Source organism: Simochromis diagramma, unplaced genomic scaffold (genome assembly GCF_900408965.1).
Source record: "Simochromis diagramma unplaced genomic scaffold, fSimDia1.1 OVJJ01000822.1, whole genome shotgun sequence".
Classification (NCBI taxonomy): Eukaryota; Metazoa; Chordata; class Actinopteri; order Cichliformes; family Cichlidae; genus Simochromis; species Simochromis diagramma.
Genome location: NW_024387520.1, coordinates 6,046,574 through 6,064,560, shown reverse-complemented (window position 1 = coordinate 6,064,560; position 17,987 = coordinate 6,046,574). Strand labels below are relative to the sequence as shown.

The following is a 17,987-nucleotide window of genomic DNA, read 5'->3' as shown; positions in this document are numbered from 1 at the left end:
AAAACCTGAAGAATATTGTAACTAGATTCACGTCTTCATTCAGGAAGCAGCGACACATAAAAATACACACTTGCAGCGAGAGCGATCTCTTTTCAGTCCTTGAACTGTCTTTCAGTGGTTTTACTATTTTAAGCTCTACAGGGCAGAGCACTGCTGATTACAGTGCCACAAAGAGAAATACTTCCCGGGCTTAGGTTTTCTTCTTCTTCTTCCTCGCCATCTTTTACAGCCTACACACACATTCCGCTGGAAGTAGCGGAGCTGTTATTTCAGCAGGCATCCTCCATATGATGGAGGCTCTGGTTACAGAGGGCTGCTTCTGGATCGCACACATAATTACGCACGCACACATGAGCAGTGTGCTAAGACATTCCTTATTTTATTCAAACAAAGAAGAAAACGGAAATGGATAATTGGTAAAAACTTGCAGAAATTCTGACACAATTAGATAATTGTGGAAATTACTGATTGCTTACATCAACACACACGCACACAAGCTCTCGGTCTCTGCCTCTCTCTGTCTTTGGGACATAAATGTCTCTGTGGTATCCAAGCCTGTATAAACTTGAGCATTAGTGTGTTTTCAAAACTAACCATGCGCTAGAGGACATCATTAAGCCGATTAAGGCTTTTCATGCAAACATACCTGCCTTTGAACTGAGGTTTGTGTGATATTTAAGACTTTAAGTGGAGCCTCACTTTTCTGCGCGGGGTTTTGTGTGTGTTAAGACTCTGCTTTCAGAGCTCTGCGGTGAATTACCGCTGACCCATGAAGACCCCGGGCCCCCCAACTTCTGCCTGTGGAAACCCCCCTGTCATCTGGATCACATTGGGCTCAAATGGGGGGCAGAGCAGAACCCAGTGTGTCTGACCCATGCAGATCAGGAGGATGCTGGAATGAAGGTCCACTGCGGTGTGTGTTTCGCTCTTTCTGTCTCTGGCGCAGACACACAAACCTGTATGACGTGATGGATCTAATGCACACATTACAAGAGAGTTTTAAAACAATACACTCATATCCTACTAACATTACTAACCACTTTTGTTTCACCTTTGAGTTGTAACACACTTTGTGTATTTGTAAAATCAACATTGCTGAAAATGTGGTTTAAAAGGAATCTTAAATGCAGTGTTTGAAGCAGGCCTGATGTAAATGTGAAGGAGTATCAACAGAATAGTTTGAAACATTGCGCCATCACAAATATGTGTCCGCTTGACTTAAATATAAGAAGAAACCTGTGCTAGAATTTACATCGTTTTTATCTCCCAACATGATGAGTTGCTGCCCCCTGCTGGAGGTTTGCATCCATGAAAACAATGCAGTTATTTTAGACAGTTTGTATGTATGAATTCACAGGAGGAACATGGTGATCTGACTGATCAGCCAGACACATGCATAATATTTAAGTTAGTTTAGTAATACAACCACTTCCCACTTTGATGCCAGCGCTTCTCTGCCATTAATGATGATTTAAAGATCCATGACATTTCTTTGAGAGATAAAGTACTACAGGTATGTAAGCATTTCAAGATAAACAGAGCTTCATCATTTGACCTTAACCAGATCCTTTTTTATACCTGAGCAGCTGTCAGAAACAAATACAAAAGATAAATGTTGAATGACGTCATCCCTGTTATCAGGTTAAAAAAAGGTTCTTGAATTCTTAAAGGTTGTTGAGGCACTGACACAATGAGTGTGTTGCAGTATTTATGGGTCGTAGACACATATCGTTACACTAACACTCCTTCAGCTCCCAACAAAATGAACTAGTAGCTATTTACTTTATGCAAAATATGAAGCAATCTGGTCATTTTTTCTATACTCATTGCTAATATTATTTATGTACGTATTTACAGAATATACATGCACATATATTATGCATATGTATTTACTGCTGATTGTGAATTAATAATAAATAATGTTACAAATCACTAGCAATATTATTTTCATTATTTTTGATGCAATATTGTCTACTTTATGGTTTATACATAGTATTTTATATTGAATTGGAGCTTATAAGATGAAATACCAATTGTGTTCTGATGGCCATTGTCTTCACATTTTAAAGCAATGTGTAACCTTGAGTGTCATTGCTGATCTGCACTTGTTGCTTAAAACTAACTCCACGCCGTCTGTGACCGAAACAGGACAGGAAACACGGGCCCACAGCCGACGAAACGCTATGTTGCAAAACATTTTATTAACTGGATACAAAGTTTTAGAAACAAAAGTTACAACTTTACAAAAATATTCAGAAATTGTTCATGAAACAGCAAACAATAAAATCACTATCAAATTATTGTTTTTAAACTTTATTAACACATTTTCTTAGACCTCCTGCTGTTCTTATGGACATTTTGCTTGTATTGCTTTTTTGTTTTGTTCTTTTCAAAACATGATTTTTGTCAGTGTAAACATTAATTAACACATAATACACATAATACATAAACTGAGAGGTTCAAGGATTAGATTTAGGCTGCAAGAGTATTTGGAGGTTTTCGCAGTGCTCACAGCCAGTTTGCAACTTGTTTGCATTTCCACACAAATACACCTCTTGTACACACTCGCTCTTCTCTCTCCCTCTCACACACATTCAAGCACGTTGTTGAATTTCATTCTGTTAGTAAGTGACGCATCCCCTCGATGCTGGGGCGCTTCAACAATTCTGAGCAGAGAGTTATTGATTCTAGTTAATTTTTGTTAGGTTATGTGTTCATTAGTAGGTTAGTTTGTTAGTTTGTAGAGAGCTGTTCAACACTCTTCTTTTGGGTTAGTGAATTGTTTTGATGACTGTTGATGACTGTTGTTCACAGTAGGTCTGTCCAGTGGTATTGCTGGTATTGCTGGGCATGCTTTGATTTACTCAAAGTTTAGCAAAGAACAGCAAACAAAGACATTAGTAAGATGGACATTTACAGGATCAGGACTGTTAGTATCAGCACCAATCAGGAGTTAGCACTGAGGTGTGCTCAGCTTCTGTCTGACATCACCGCCCGAGCTGACAACAAGCCAGGCACTCACCTGCAGGTTGACCGCACAGAGCACGTACAAATGTAAAGGCTGACCTCTCTGAATCTGATCACAATCGTTTTTGCGATGATTGCTCGTAAGTGTGTGGTCAACCCAGTTTGATGTCAGCAGCTGTTCCCGCTTGTCTTTTCACCTTGAGCCTAATCGCTTTCTTTCCCTTTCCAAGTCCCGAAACCCTTCTTGACATGCTCAGTGCAACATTTTTCCCGACTTTAACGATTTATTTAAACTTCTAAAAGAAGGGATGCAAAATCATGCAAAGGAAGTATATGCGCTGCAGACCGCGGGCAGAAAGCAGAGGGTTAGTCAAGTTAGGGTTAGAAATGCCAGCCAACAGCATTCTCAATACAGGTTAGTAATCCTCCAACTGTTAGCACATATATTAGTACTGTTAGAGATTAGTGAGATACTGTTAGTACAACCCAGATGTGGGTAAAAATCTATTTACGCATAATTATTAGCATTTGCTGAAATTGGCTTCAGTGTGAAATGATAGGACTGCAGGCATCGGGACAACTTAATTAATGCCAGCGGGCATCGTTTAGAAAACTACAGACCATTAATTTCCAATGGCATCCTTGTGATCTAAATCAGCATAATAACTGCTACTTCAGTGAGGTTGTAACAAATGCTAAGAACCATTTGTAAATGTTGTTTTATCCCTTATCTGGTACATCCAGTGGCTAAAAGAATATAGGCCTGTTATTGAGTGTGCAGCTGTGAAAACAAAAACCACAGTAAAGCAGCTTTTAGCTTCAGGCCCGTTACAAATACATTTCATCTGACTGATAAGAGACACATGCAGACATACGTATAGGGTACATGCAAAGAAACACGTGCACTCACGTAGACACCCCCGTAACACACACACACACACACACAAGTGTGATCAACTTTAGAGGTTTCCACACAAACAAAAACATACTGTGTGAATGGCACATTGGGAACTTGTCATTTTCACACAATTTAGCAGCTTTTTCTTCTTTTTTTTTTCAAATATCAGAGCTTTGCACAAATCTGTCAGAGTAAACTCCAGCTATGAAAAGACACAAAATAGAGTCTTGGTGAAACACTGCTCGCTTTGAGTGAAGTATCTTATATAGGAAGAAACCGTCAGAGGGTTAGAAAGAGTAGAGGTCACCGCACGCGTCACTGTTTTTGAACAGCAAAATAAAGTCAGAGAACGGGCCAGGACGCGCTTATTACTTACAAAAAAAAAAAAAAACTGTAGCAAATTATTCTGTACAACACCCATGAAATATCTCCCTGCTAAATCTGAGCACACTGATGTTGACCACGAAGCAACAAGTGAAATACTGTTTTCACTGATTTGCAAAAGCAGAAGTCATCTCTCAGTAGGAAAACACTGGAACACGGACTCGCTCTTCTGAAGGTGCAGGACAGGGAAAATGGCACCATGTGGTCATCACTGCAAGACAAGTCACAATAAAGGGAATTAGGATGGTATAGTGTAGTATAAAATAATATAGATGTAGCGAATGATGGCATGATTACAAAGATATAGTTTTGTACTGGTTTGAAAAATATTGACAAATATGTCCTTTTCTACAAAAATCTTGAATAAAATCACCCGAGGGGCAGATTATGCTAATATGATTTGGTCACATGATCCAATTTGTGGTTTATCTCACCTCTTAACCATAATCATGAGAAAAGTACCATATAGCAAGCATAATAATAATAATAATAATAATAAATGTCAGTGATTAAGCACATAACTGATCTCCCACGTTCTATCTGGTCTTCATTTATCTGTCCTCTGTGCCAGCATAGAGGCTTAACACAAACACACAGAGACACACACTCACACAAAAGCATGACTGAGTCCATAAAAAACTGGCTCTGTATTTTATATTCATCGGCACTTATATAAGAAGTCACTGTGTACAACATAAAAGTGAATGTGGAGGAATAAAAGTCAGTGGTATAAATCTGTGGCTAGATCCTGTACCAGTCCATACGCAGCACAGTAGAGGGCAATGGAGCGAAGCCACCGGGAGTACAATGAAGTCCCGTCGAGCCCCCCCAACAATCTGCTTTTTCCATCGATGTAACTGGAGAAGAGCACACAACACAAAGCAGCAGAAAAAAGTGGGACACAACCCAACTGTCCTCACAAGATCCCCCAGGTACTGGTTGTTCTTTCATCTTTTTTTTTTGTTTCTTTTTACTGCTTTATATTTAGTCTCAGACACGGTGGACTGAAAAACACCCACTGTAAAAACATATGAGTCACTTAGGATAGGAGTCAGTAATATCAGTTAACTAAATGACTGAGTAATGCTATTAAATTTCCGTGTGACCTCCCTAGAGATGATAATGACGACAATCCAGTCTGTACACATAACCTGTCCTGTTGTTGGTTCCCTTCTGGATCCTCCCAGCATCCTGTGTGTCTCTGTCTGCAGCGCTGTGGATGAATCCACAGGGAGTACCTAAAAGGCAAAATACTGAGTCAAATGGACTTGTCTATATACTATATACTATGTATATACTTCACATTAGATGTGAATCTAATATTAGAAGATCTAAGTTAAGGCTGGGACTATTTGACATTGCTCTTGGCAAATCAGTGCAAAAATAATGACTACAGCTTGTTCTCTGCAGATTAAAGACATATAGGGTAGGTTGCATCCTGCTGTATTGAGAGATGTATTGAGATTAAAAATAACTACAAGATTTTTTTTTCATATTCTATGGTAAACGAGTATACACCCTACAACCTACAAGACATATTCTCTATAATCTAGGCCCTCAACTGGAGGGATTAAAGGAGTCAGTGTTTGCCTAAAAACATAGATCTTATTAAAGGATTGGGAGGGATAGAGGGGGGGTAAAAGTTTAATGCAACGGAAGAGCAGAATAATTGGAAATAAATTATCTATTTTTTTTCCTACCAGTGATCTCCGGGATCCACGTCCACCTGTCACCAAACGATAAGAAAAGATCGCTCCTTCTTCGCCTTTTTTCTGCTTTCTTCGTCTTCCTCTACCAGGCTGACCGCAAGCCGATCAGACGGGAAAACAGGCGTCGTGTGTGTGCGCAGTGATTACGCCCGCACTGAAAGGCTGGTTGGATCGAGTGGCAGCACGCTACTAACACGAACCGCGGCTGTGCGTCCTCTCTATATGGCTGCCGAGCGGAGAGAAGCAGATGTGGGAGTGCCAACAACAGCTGCGCACTGACTGGAGTCCAGTCCACGGAAAACAGGACAAAGTGGAGTCGGAAGCCTCGGGACAAAGAACATGAGCGGAGGGTATTAATGAGAACAGTAACTTCTTTCACTCAGCGCGCAGACCTGAATTAATCGCTGGTCTCGGTCTCCAGCTGCTGCCACAGGTTTATGGTCTTTTGTATGCGCCCCCTTCATCCACCATCTGTGTTTCCCGGGCAACGAGAGGACTGCCTGCAGGCACCACCAGCAAGGCCTGCATGCAACCACCTCAAATCAAGGCACACTACAGTGCTGTGATTCTGCTTACTGTAACATAACCAGTGGTTGATGTTTCTTCATTGTTAGGTGCTTTCTACACGTACACACGCATAATCTCACACCTCTTCTTTCGCCTGCTTTTCATTCACTCATCCAAACTGGTGTTTGAACAATATTTCTTATCTTCTCGGTGCTGTGATTCAACACATTCAATTTCAAATAACGGATACTCGACTGAAAATGCCAAGTTTACGAGTAAATCTCAGCAAATAATAAAAGCTCTTAAAAAAAACTGGACAATTGCCAACTAAATACTTTTTCAGACACCTAGCTATTATCTTGATTTTAGTTCATGAGCAAAAGAGCTCACATTACTCAGATTTAAGTGAGAAATTGCCACAAACGTAGTTTAATTTAGCCTTAATTTTCAGGTATTATTAATTAAAGGGCTTAATTATTTCAGAGCAAATCAACGGGAAAACTGGAAACAAGTTGTAAAAAATCTCAAACTGGAACAACATTAGGCTGTGTGTTATCAATCATGAGCATAAAAGAGAATCCGATACAAGCTGTTAACCTCCGATAATTCTCAGAAAAAGAAATGAAAAGTTTCCATAAAAGAAGAAGAACAAAACCGGTGAAGTGATAAACGGATGAAACAAATAGTGTCTATCAAAGAGAAAAGCTTTAGAAAGAGGAACATATGTGGACGGGGACAAAGATCCTGACCCAAAGAATGTGGTTCTGCCAGGGGTTGGATCTCCTGGGCTGCCGGTGGAAGCGGGACACTGGCTTTTACTCTTGATTTTACTGCCAACTAAATAAAATGCTGCTTTTCTGGATCAGGACCTGGAACATTCTTGACTGGCTGAGTTAATCAGCTGATCTCAGTTCAACTGAGCTGCATTCCACTTACTGAGGAGGAAGATTAGTCTGAGAGACCTGACAAGAAGCAAGAATGAGTTGCTTTCAAAACCACAGCAGTCACTTAAACATTTAAATAAACTTAAAATTACATTATCTTTAAATTTAGAGAGTTTTCATGTTTGCTTTTTTGTGTGTGTGTGGGGGGGTGGGGGGGGGGGGGGGGTGATGATCCTGTTTTCTGTTCTGTATGTCTCAGTTTTCCAGGTCATGGTAGGCTAAGGAGCTTGGGGGGGGAAAAAACTCACTGGACTTCTTTACGTTTCGTAAAAATGTTTCATCTCTCATCCAAGAGGCTTCTTCTAAATACCCGGGACTTTGCATCATTTACCTGAAGAAGCTCTTGGATGAGAGGAAACATCTTTATGAAACTTAAAGTCCAGTTGTTTTCTGTGCCTTTAGTTCCCTGATTGCTTTAGTTGGTGAAAGGTTTATTAATCTCCATTTTGCATTCCCATTCTTGTCTCTGCGTTTATCTTCTATCGCTTTGTCAAATTCATGTCTCAGTCCTGGTCTCAGTGCTGGTTATTTCCTGTCTTATTTTGATAGTCTCTCGTCGTGTGCTTTCGCTTTGATTCTACTCCCACACACTTATTATCTGTTATTAGTTTGAGCTGTCCTCCTACCTGTTGCTTGTACCCTTGTTATCCTTTGTGAGCATATGTTGTCCCAGTCCTCTCTGAGCTGTGTCCTGGGTGCCTGCTTATCCTTGTGCTTTTGTTGGAGTGTAGCAATAAAGCTGTTTTTTCAGTTTTATGCCTTTTGTTCCCAGTCCTGCACTTTGGGTTCAATTACTGAGGCCACACAGCAAATCTTGATTTTTTTTAAAAAGTCATTTACATGATAATCATAACGTTGATGATTCATTAAAACTGGGATGTTTAACGTTTGTTTGTTTGTTTTCACAGTGTAGGTTATTTGAATTGTGATCACACTTTAAACCCACTGCATAGCTGTCAGTATAAAGCTGCCTAGTACGTCACTAAGAAAGGGTATTTACATTTCATTAATTCGACCATGGTATCCACTTGATAAAACCCCCATCCAGCTGGAGGCGCCAGCTTGCGCGCTCACAGATGTTTGGCCTTCCTGAGTCGCCGTACCACTGCCTGTACCTCGCTGCCCCAGCCGTGCGCGCGCTGGCGCGATTTGTATCATGGAAAGGAACAAACTGTGAAGCATCGCTGAATGTGACGTTATCCATGCATCAGCCAGCTCCGTCGGCTCTCTCGGGTCTGTGCCGAGTCACCGACTGTCTTTACCTGAGTAATGCCCGAGCGGCCGGTGATCCCCGCCAGGTGACTGGCTGCGGGATAACCTGCATCATCAACGTCACTGAGAAAAAGGGCAGTGTCTCGCCCCCTCCAGGGGTGGAGTACTTCCACATCCCGGTCTCTGATACCCCGGTCTCTCGACTCAGCGATCACTTTGACGAGGTGGCGGATAAAATCCAGGTTACAGCGGAGAGCAGCGGCCGCACGCTGGTGCACTGCAACGCCGGGGTGAGCCGCTCCGCAGCCCTGTGCATGGCTTACCTAATGAAGCACCGCGGCGTGAGCCTCCTAGAGGCCCACGGCTGGGTCAGGACCTGTCGCCCTGTCGTGAGACCCAATAACGGGTTCTGGAAACAGCTCATCCAGTATGAGGGCGAGCTGCGTGGCTGCAACTCTGTCCGCATGGTGTCCTCATCCATGGGAGAGATACCTGACATTTATGAAGAGGAGGCCAGGAATATGATGCCACTGTGAGGGAAGCACGCTTCTTTGTGTGTGGTGGGAAAGTGGGACATAATTTCACAATGATCTGCAGTGTGCTGGCCTTAACTGTAAAATCCTGTGCAGCCTTGAAAGGAAGCATAAACAGTGAATGCGTTCCCTCCAGGCCCTCATAATAGTGGGCAGTTGTGCAGAGTAACAGTGAGCTACTGTATAATTTATGCCTGCCGTGGTTTTCCCATGGTGCATTTGGCCACCTCTTGCTTGATTATGTGAGATTTTTGGTGAGCTCAGGAACCGCTTGCAGATATAAACCCTCCATCATTCTGCAAAATGCTCAAACATCCAGTGAGAGTGAGATTTACCACAACACGTTTGTCATGAATGGGAGCTCTAAAGATAGGCTTGTAGTAGGCTTCTACTCAATGTGACTAAATGGTGCTCCATTGTCTGTTAATGATAAATGTTGTGGTATGTTGTTATACCACAACATTTATCTGAAAAATTACAGGATGTCATATTAAAGGATTCAAAGCTTATAAAATACAACACAAATGAGTGATTGCCATTCTCATTGAGTTATTATTAAAATGTAAAGTTTACACATTGTACTTTTGGGGGGGGGGTGATGATGAGTCATCAGAAAAACATCCAGGTTATCAGTTCTTGTTTCTGTTATTCTGCGTCACTGATTTGAAAATAGTTTGGTTGTGGTCTTGGATCTGAGCTTAAATACGTTTTTCAACTCTGAAAGTTTAATGTGGCCATCTCATGTATGTAAAGGTTATGAGGGCTCAAAAGTGCTGGGAAACTCATGTCAGATATCAGATTATGTACTTTGAGACCCTGTAACTCCGAATGTTCATAATAACAATAATAATAATAATAATAATCTAGAAAGTTTATGCATGAAAAACAAAGTCAGCTGACTCTGAGGGCTCAGGTGGAAGGTCTGATTCAACGCTCACTTTGCTTTTAAAAATGTTCAGAAACTCCAATAAACTCTTTGTATATTTTTTATGTGGATCAATTTTACATTTAGATAAAAGTTAAAGTCCTGCATTCACAGCGTTGCTAACTGAACTATTTAACATTAATGCTTTGATACTTTTTACTCTCAAAGTCAAAATAAGAGCTGTGACACTGAAGGCTGTTAACAAGTCCGACTCAACTGAGACAAGACAGTAGAAAAAGCATTTCTTTTCCAATAAGCATACAACTGAGCTGGCTCACCTCTCACCCTAATGAGCAAGAAAGCTTCTTTTTATTGTTCTTTGTGTTTTTATTTTTTAAATGGACAGTCACTCCTTACAACAGAGAAATAAAGTCTACATGGCCATGATGTTTTCTAGCCAATTACGGTGCTTCATTAAACAAAAAAAAAAAAAAAGATAATTTCACTTAATTCTTTAATAAAAATATACATTTTCATACCATAATATGGGATTCCTTAAGTCAAAAGAAAACAGCTCTATTTCTTACACAATTAGCTTTACGTGCCCGCCACCTGCAACGAACAGCGAGGAAACTGAGGAAAACGGGTACAATATCTGAGCGACGCCACGGATCACAGTAAAACTCATTCACAACTTGGCACAAGTCTGTCATTTCTTTTAAACATAAACACACATCTGTTACAGAGTAAATGTGAAATCTTTATATTTAAGTAGTCATCCCCGAGACACACATGTAGTGGTACAACGTAAAAATATTCTTCTAAACCACAGACATGATGGATAGATTTCAGATCTTTAAACACCACTTTGAAAAAGACTGGTCGTCTCGACATACTGTCTGAAATAAGAGATTAGCATGCGCACCCAGTAAACCTAAGACAAGTCTCAATTTTTAAAAAGGAGTAGTCGGCCATCATACGGTTGCTCCCTTTATGCTACGAGTTTGCATCACAGCGTTGACAGTACGTTCATATCTGCATCCAACACAAACCTACAGCCAGCTTAGTGTTAATAAATATAGATTCCAGCCTTAAGCAGCGCATCGCTAATCGTGCACTTATGTAGTCTTGAACAAATGGAAAAAAGTTCACGCGAACGCCCGCTTAGAAAGTCTTACAAACAAAAACGAAAAAAAAAGATGGTTTTAATTTTTTTTTTTTTTTTTTTTTTTTTTTAATTAACCATCAAAGTGTCTTTTTTAACTTTCAAATGTCAGATTCTGTTCTGCAATCAGTTTATCGTAAACATTGTAATATTGTACCGGTGCATCAATGAGCTGCTGCCCACATAGGGTGATTTAGCGTAGGTAGAACAGTTTAATAAGGAGCAACCTCTAATAACAAGTCTGGTAATGAAGTTATATTTGGGAAACTGCTATAAAACACTGTTTACACAATCACCACACACTAACTTTGTAGTCCTCATTGATTCTACATTCCACCTTAAAAGCAAAGATGTGCTTTCCGATATTTGTGCCAGGCTGTGGCTGTATTTAGCATGCAGATATGAGAGCAGTGACTTTTCCTTCTTCCATGGTTATATTTAAGCCATTACCTCCTTCTGGATTACGGTTGTTACAACATTCACATGGCCTACACTGCAGAGTCTGACCTCCAATATGACACTTTTACATCTTAATGAAATCTTGATGTATTTTTTAAACTCTAAAAGACATTTTTAACAACCGCAAATAAAAAGCACATTACAGTATTTTACAACGATTCAGATGGCTTATTTAGGAGTAAGGCTGGAATTTGCTACTTCAACATCCTGAGCAAGGACCTTTGTCAGGCCAAACTACAAGTGAAATAATGACACAAGTGCAAAAACGGCATGCCTATTTTACCTTCATTGCACTTCCCCCATTCCCTCAATAAGGCAAATCGTGTCACCTGCATAGTCATGCAATAAACATCTAAAAAGGTCCAAAATAGAAGAATGTTCATTTAACCCGAGGTGTAACCCAGAGTACTTCAGTAATATATCGAACACCGGTATCTGCACTCCTTCATTTCAAACAGCCAACAGCTGGCTTGAGATCAAATCTGAAAGAAAAGAAAGAATCGAAAAGTTACAACATTTCTTGAAAAGAGCCGCAGAGAAATGTATTTCTTTATACAAGCCACTCACCTGCTGTTGCAATTTTTGGTATTCTGTGGACTTAGGTCGACGTGCGGCTCTGGATTGCTTTCCTTCCAAAACAAAGGCGATTATCTGGTGGCGAAAAAAAAGATCAGGCAAGACTGGTTTGGACTGCTGTAAGAAGTCTGATTTTCAAAATAAGGATAGTTAAGCTAGCCAATGTTAGAACTGAGTGTGCTACACATTAATGGACAACTAGGTAAAAAAAGAAAAAAAGAAAAAAAAAAAAGCTTTAGCTAATGTAAAAGTGGTTTTCAGCATTAAACCAGAACAGCTGGGAAATGTGTTTCTTTCCTTAAGCTCAGTGGAGAAATTTACACAACTCTCAACTGAATTGTTGTGTGTGTTCTACAAAGGAAATGACCTGCGCCTCAAAAGGCAACCACAGGTGCCAAATATATTTTAGGCTCAAAGTTCAAGGTTCAAGGTGCAGTTTATGTTAGTTTAAACACCAGAGTCAAACTTTAAAGTTAAATTTAAAAAAAAAATAATTTTCTATGTGTGTATTTGGGTACAAGACTTGGGACATCAAGCCGGTCTAACAGCAGAAGTACCTTGCGCTTGTTGTGGTAAGTGATGTAGAGCACTGCCACCAGCACAGCTGCAGAAACGAGGTAGGCAAAGAAATGGCTGCTTTCCCCGTTTTCCATCATTTTGGATGGGTCGTATGGAACTTTCACCTCTTTTCTTTTAGTCTGCTCCACACCATCCTTTCCTTGCTCTTCGCCATTAGCATGGTTTGGTGTTTCCTCATTGTCATCCATCTGATCGTCACCAAGCCCTTCATCATCATCCTCGTCTACATCATCTCCTTCATTTTTCTCCATGGTGCTCAATTCATCTTTAGGTTTCTCTGTGGATGTGCTTTCGATTGGCTTTTTTTTAGAATCGTTTTCTGTAGGAGCTTGGGCTTGTGGACTTACTTCTTCTTTGTCTTTGGTTTCAGGCTCCGCTTGGTTGGCTTGCCCAACTGTCTTATCGGGCAGCTTGTTTTTCCCTTGGGTTTGCTGACCAGAATCCTGTTTTCCATCGTGCTTATCATTTCCATCCTCCTGTTGTTTTTCAGTTTGAGTCTGTGTATCTGTTTCAATTTCTGCGCTTTCCGGATTTTTCTCGACTGCCTTGGGCTGTTCAGCTGATGTACTCACACCCTTCGTAGGTGAGCTGAGTGACTCTTCAAGTTTTGATACGTTAGCCGCCTTTCCGGTGTGGTTACCAGACACGCTTGACTGAGATTGATCTGTTCCATTTGTATCTTTTACTGGTGGGATTTTTGCATCTGGGGAGACTTCATCCTGTGCTGAATACAAAAACAAGAGCAATCGAATGTTAAATGTGTTAACTGGGATTTTGAATTAACTATTTATTACATTACATGCACATCTGCTTGTTTGTCCTCACTACTTATTTCTTCCAGTGCAAACCTCTGAAATATTATTTAATCTATTTTTCTCTTCTCTCCCGATATCTTCGTAACATTTTTCTTGTCAGCTTCCTCCAAGTGATTACATTAAATGGGATTACTCAATTACATAATTGAATCATGTCTGCCATGAAAAAGATTGGCAGCAAAACATTCCAGAAATCAAAGGACAATATAGCAGACGCGGATAATACTAGACTGTGACAGTGACCACTGACACTTTGAGTACATTTGCTTACATATGTGACATACTGCGTAGACCTACTACTATAGGACTAATACACCAGTTATCAAGGCTGGATTACCCACTATGCAAAGCAAAAGGTCAGTGGGCTACAATATGTCAGCTGACCTCATTAATTTGTTAGGTTGACTACAAAATCATACAAAAACACAAAGATATAAGCAACACGCACTAGGAATCCAGTATTTTTTATCATCCTGATTTTCAACTGGGCCAATAATCAGCAGAGTGAACACTATATGCCATTAGTATTTGGTCACATGACTTGTGTGGATCAGTGGTGCAGACCATGATTAACAGATAAATAATGCTGAGATTTTTTTTTTTACTAAAAGAATGTAGATCTGTACAATAAGTCATAATTCATGAGTAATTTTCTTAACATTATGCTACGGAAAAAATGATCCAACAGTGTCCACAGTTTTATCCAGCAGGTTTGGAAATGTATATAGTAGTGACCAACTGATTTATTGGTGGGTCAATATTATCAGCCGATACTGGCACTCCACCTATCCTGTTATAAAGGTTGATTAAAGAAAGTAAAGAAGAAAAAGGTAGAAACACCCTTTAATCGTGTTTTGAGTCTTAATGTTGCATTGTTTGCCAACTAAAGGGCAGTCTACAACTTCCCTGTTGGCAACAGGTACCACAAAATCAACAAGCAACGTCAGGCAGAGCTTAAGCGAGTAAACAAATAAGTGCATAACAAATGTCAGGGAAATCTCTTTAAGTTTCATGTGTCTGAAAAATAAACTATATATATTGGCCAATATATCCGAATATTGTCGGGGTTTTTAAATCATAACCAAATATTGGTATGGATATATCGCCTGTGTCAGTTGGCCTCCAGTTGGGAGGAATTACGCCAGATTACGGTGAAAACCTTGTATGTGAATCCATATTTTGCTATATTCACTGTAAAGACAGGGAATATTATGCACAGATGTGTATAGTAGAGTACAGCACAAGTACACATTCCCCTGCAACAGATCACAATAAGTTAATTATATCGCAAAAGTGAAGCGGTGAAGGAAAAGGAGACTGGATGAGCGCAATCCCTCCCAAGCTCTTAAGAAGCAGAAGGATATCCTATTCACGTAACACCTGTGAGCCAACCTGTTAAACCGGACCGACTGCTCAAGGAGGATGAGGAAAAAGTCAAGATTATTAAAATAACAGAAAAAGCTCAAATAAAAAACTAAACAGAATAAATAGCACCTATTATGCAATTTAAAAAAAATAGCTTCATCAAATAAAACATTAAAATTTACAGTTTTAAAAAATGTCAACACATTAACGTGGCAATATATACGAGTTTTTATTACTCATTTTATTGTTTTATTATTCTTTTTTTTTTTTTTTCTGCAGTAGTGTAAATCAGTCTATTCTCCTTTCTCCATTTAAAAAAAACAGGACTGTTTTGACATATATCGCCTATCATCTTTATCAGGGAATTCCATAATTGCTCAACCAACGCAGGCCTAAAGCCAAATAAAAACGCAAAAACAAAACTCGACTCACCTCCGATGGAGCTGAAACACAGGAATATTGCAGATATTGTGAGCAGCAGCAAAGCCGTCCTCATCGTGTCGGCTGTGTCCACACGCCAAAGAAACGCGACCCGAATCCGTCTAATTTCAGCTGCGTCTCCTCAGAGCTCACGACGCAATCCGAGCTGACAAACGCAGGCCGACAGGTTCAAGAGGTTTGACAGATCCGGCCTGCTTCCGTGTACGAGCTGGCATTTCTCTTCTTCTGCGATTGTAAACACGTGAGTGAAGTTTAGTGCCACCTAGAGGCTACATGCTTTTATAACAAGAACGTGCTGACGGAGAAAGCGTGACGATTGTGGTTTCATTACTTTCACGTCCTTCTTATTGTGCAGTTTTATCATTTCAGCTGCCCAGCTCAGCCTGTGACACCGCCGAATCTCTAGAGCCCATCTATGGTAGTATACGGCACGAAATCATTATACTTTTGTATTTTTGATTCAATATTATGATTTTATTTCGTCTCAGTTCACTACCAAAGTGGATCTGCTTGTTTAAGTTAGGTTTGTTTTTTGTTTGTTTGTTTTTGCGGGGGTGGGGTAGTTGTGGGGCGTTCAAATGAGGTGTTACAATAGAAAAACCTTTCAGTGTCATCAAACATGTGCACTAATACCTCGCCTTGCTTCTTTTGTTGGAAAGCCATATTAACAGACACTAACACTAATCTGTATTTCTCTCTTTTTTTAAGTCAATCCGTCTATTCTTTTCCACTTATCGAGTTCAGGGTCGCAGGGTGGGCGGGGCCAATCTTTTGTATGGCTAACACAGGCACAGAAAAGCATTCACATTCACACCTATGGGCAATTTTAAATGACCAATTGACCTAATCCCATGCATGTCTTTAGACTGTTAGGGGAAGCCAGAGTACCGGGATGTAGATAACGTGCAAACTCTGTAACGAAAGGCTTCACAGGACCTGTGGCTAACAGTGGTGACCATACAAGATACAGTTATTTTATATTTATTATTTTTATTTACTTATAGCTTTTTTTCAGCCTACTTATAATCAATTATAATATCTTTGGTGCTTAAATTATGATAAAGACGTGTCACTATAGGTTAAGGGACAGTTTTTCATGTCCTGCTCCCAGTCATAGTGTATCACCATTGTTGTAACAGAGAAAAGGAAAATCTCCCCGTTTCCTCCAAATATGCCTGCAGGTATTACTGTATTTAATTCCATATATGAGTAAAGACAGGGATGTTCGAGGCAGCTCTGTCTTTACTCGACTTGGTTTAATTTAAAAGCTATGTGGAAACCACTAAAATTACACACATTACACAAATTTAGGGCACGCCTATTTGACCTCATGGGAAAAAAAGTTGTGTTTATTATTCTCAATGTCTTTTATCCACCATAGAAGAAGAGATGGGGGTCTCATTTGTGTTATACTGCCACACACGGGTTAAGTGTAGGCATTGTTGATATTTTTCCTTCACGCGTGTCATTTCACCTTATCAGCAGATGGCAGTATTGGCATGTAGTGCAATTAAAAAAAAACACTTTACTTGTGCCATTATCTATGTAGGTTAACTTTGCTTTGTTACATTAAACCAAACTTAAAGGGTATGGAAAAGCATTTATTCTAGTAAGCAATGGCCAAAATAAAACACCACAAAACAAAGCCATGACAATACCAATATCGCTGGCCTTGGAGCTGAACATGTTCAGCAGTTTCTGAGATAATGATATAAATGTTAATTAGAGGTGTTTTACATCTCAGTTGGGTGCAGGAGACCTTCAGGCTCTTGTAATGAATTTGTCTTAATTGTGGCAGGCTATTTGACATTTGAAAAGTCCGATGATCCCTCTCATTCTTGACACCCATTTGCATTTCCATCTTTAAGGTCAAATGGGTATGAATAATACATTACGGAGGTTCTTAAGCTCACAGCCAGCCATACCTGTCTTCACAAACGAGCCAGCTGAGGCTTGCTCAGCTCAGTGAATGCTACAGAAACAATCAATTAATATCACTTTGGGAAACTGCATGTGAAGCATCCTGTAATTAGTAGGAATATAAGGTCACAGAGTCAATGGCAGATATAGGTTCAGCTTTTTTTTCCTGATTATGCTCATGCATAAACACTGGCCTTGCCTTAAATGTGCTGCAGCTCACAGTTTAAGTGACTTCTCAGATAAGAGATCTAGAGGCAACATTACGCAAGTAAAGTATCAAACGGTTAACCTGGAATAAATTTAAGATCAAAGGAAGGCCCAAAAAAGGAACCTTGGCAAGAGATTGGAGGAATTTAATGAGCAAAAATTAACATGTATTAAATCTGACCTCGTGCTTTACATGGCAGATGTTGAGCAGAGCAGCATCCAGACACGTTACTCGAGATAAACAGCCGTGTGTTACATGCTGACTGCAAGATAGCCTCTGTTTGGTTTCAAGTGGATGGTGTGATTAAATAAAAATATTTCTTTCAATATAGCAAGACCAATTTAACATTTAAAAAATAACAATAATAAGCAGGCACGGGTATGGAAATGTATTTACCTGCACATATGAACTTATTCACTTAGAGACTGGGCTTCATAATA

At 39.9% G+C, this 17,987-nt stretch overlaps 2 protein-coding genes and 1 long non-coding RNA gene across 3 annotated transcripts; 1 reads left to right on the top strand and 2 right to left on the bottom strand.

Annotated features, from left to right (window-relative positions):
• Window positions 1–2,378: 2,378 nt before the first annotated feature.
• On the bottom strand, window positions 2,379–6,509 carry LOC120726188. The gene is made up of 3 exons (XR_005694288.1): window positions 5,950–6,509; window positions 5,004–5,487; window positions 2,379–4,460 (listed from the first exon to the last, which is right to left on the bottom strand). It is a non-coding gene; the product is annotated as an uncharacterized LOC120726188 (long non-coding RNA).
• Window positions 6,510–8,484: 1,975 nt separating this feature from the next.
• Window positions 8,485–10,563, top strand: LOC120725956 (dual specificity protein phosphatase 18-like). The gene has a single exon (XM_040019081.1). The coding sequence runs from the start codon at window positions 8,486–8,488 to the stop codon at window positions 9,155–9,157; it is 672 nt and encodes a 223-aa protein (XP_039875015.1). The 5' UTR covers window position 8,485; the 3' UTR covers window positions 9,158–10,563.
• On the bottom strand, window positions 10,520–15,639 carry tgoln2 (trans-golgi network protein 2). Its single transcript, XM_040019080.1, has 4 exons — window positions 15,411–15,639; window positions 12,777–13,522; window positions 12,211–12,294; window positions 10,520–12,125 (listed from the first exon to the last, which is right to left on the bottom strand). Exons 1-4 carry the CDS (start codon window positions 15,472–15,474, stop codon window positions 12,120–12,122), a joined length of 900 nt encoding a protein of 299 aa, XP_039875014.1. The 5' UTR covers window positions 15,475–15,639; the 3' UTR covers window positions 10,520–12,119.
• Between the last annotated feature and the right edge of the window lie 2,348 nt (window positions 15,640–17,987).

Excerpts from the sequence above, each read along its gene's own strand:
- LOC120725956 (XM_040019081.1), top strand. The coding sequence starts at position 8,486 with ATGTTTGGCCTTCCTGAGTCGCCGTACCACTGCCTGTACCTCGCTGCC.
- tgoln2 (XM_040019080.1), bottom strand. The coding sequence starts at position 15,474 with ATGAGGACGGCTTTGCTGCTGCTCACAATATCTGCAATATTCCTGTGT. Across the intron at positions 13,523-15,410 it reads GTGTTTCAGCTCCATCGGAG|CACAGGATGAAGTCTCCCCA; the intron begins GTGAGTCGAGTT and ends TTTTGTATTCAG. Across the intron at positions 12,295-12,776 it reads CTTACCACAACAAGCGCAAG|ATAATCGCCTTTGTTTTGGA; the intron begins GTACTTCTGCTG and ends TTTCGCCACCAG.